Raw genomic sequence first — 381 nt, forward strand, 5'->3', positions numbered from 1 at the left:
AGCACGGGCCTGGAGCTGAGCGACGAGGTGGCGGCCCTGCTCGCAGAGGACGTGTGCTACCGGCTCAGAGAGGCCACCCAGGTGCGCACCCCACTCCCCACCCGCAGCTCTCCTTCCTACCCCTCCCCCCCTCACACAGGGGTTTACTCACCAAACATACCGGGCGCCTGCCCTGTGCTTGGAGGGCGTCCTGTCCCTCCCAGGGCTCCCCTTCTAACCTGGGCTTCCGGCAGACAGCAGGTCTGGGCATCCTCTCCTGTGCTCCTCGCAGCAGCCCGCTGGCCAGCCCGGCAGGTGCCTGTTCACGTGCCGCGTGTGAGAAGCCAAGGCACAGAGGGACCGCGGCGCTGGGTGTTTCTGCCCACGAGCAGAGCTGGAATC

General features: G+C 67.7%; 1 protein-coding gene across 1 annotated transcript in view; it reads left to right on the plus strand.

Moving 5' to 3' along the window:
* Positions 1-381, plus strand: part of TAF6L (TATA-box binding protein associated factor 6 like) — a gene marked incomplete at its 5' end in the record, with an annotated part of 8,763 nt that continues 8,382 nt past the window's right edge. Inside the window, one exon of the mRNA XM_006772796.1 lies at positions 1-81. Coding sequence (XP_006772859.1) covers positions 1-81 — 81 coding nt within the window. The remainder of the gene's footprint in view (positions 82-381) is intronic.

This window comes from Myotis davidii, unplaced genomic scaffold (assembly GCF_000327345.1).
Source record: "Myotis davidii unplaced genomic scaffold, ASM32734v1 scaffold826, whole genome shotgun sequence".
NCBI lineage: Eukaryota > Metazoa > Chordata > Mammalia > Chiroptera > Vespertilionidae > Myotis > Myotis davidii.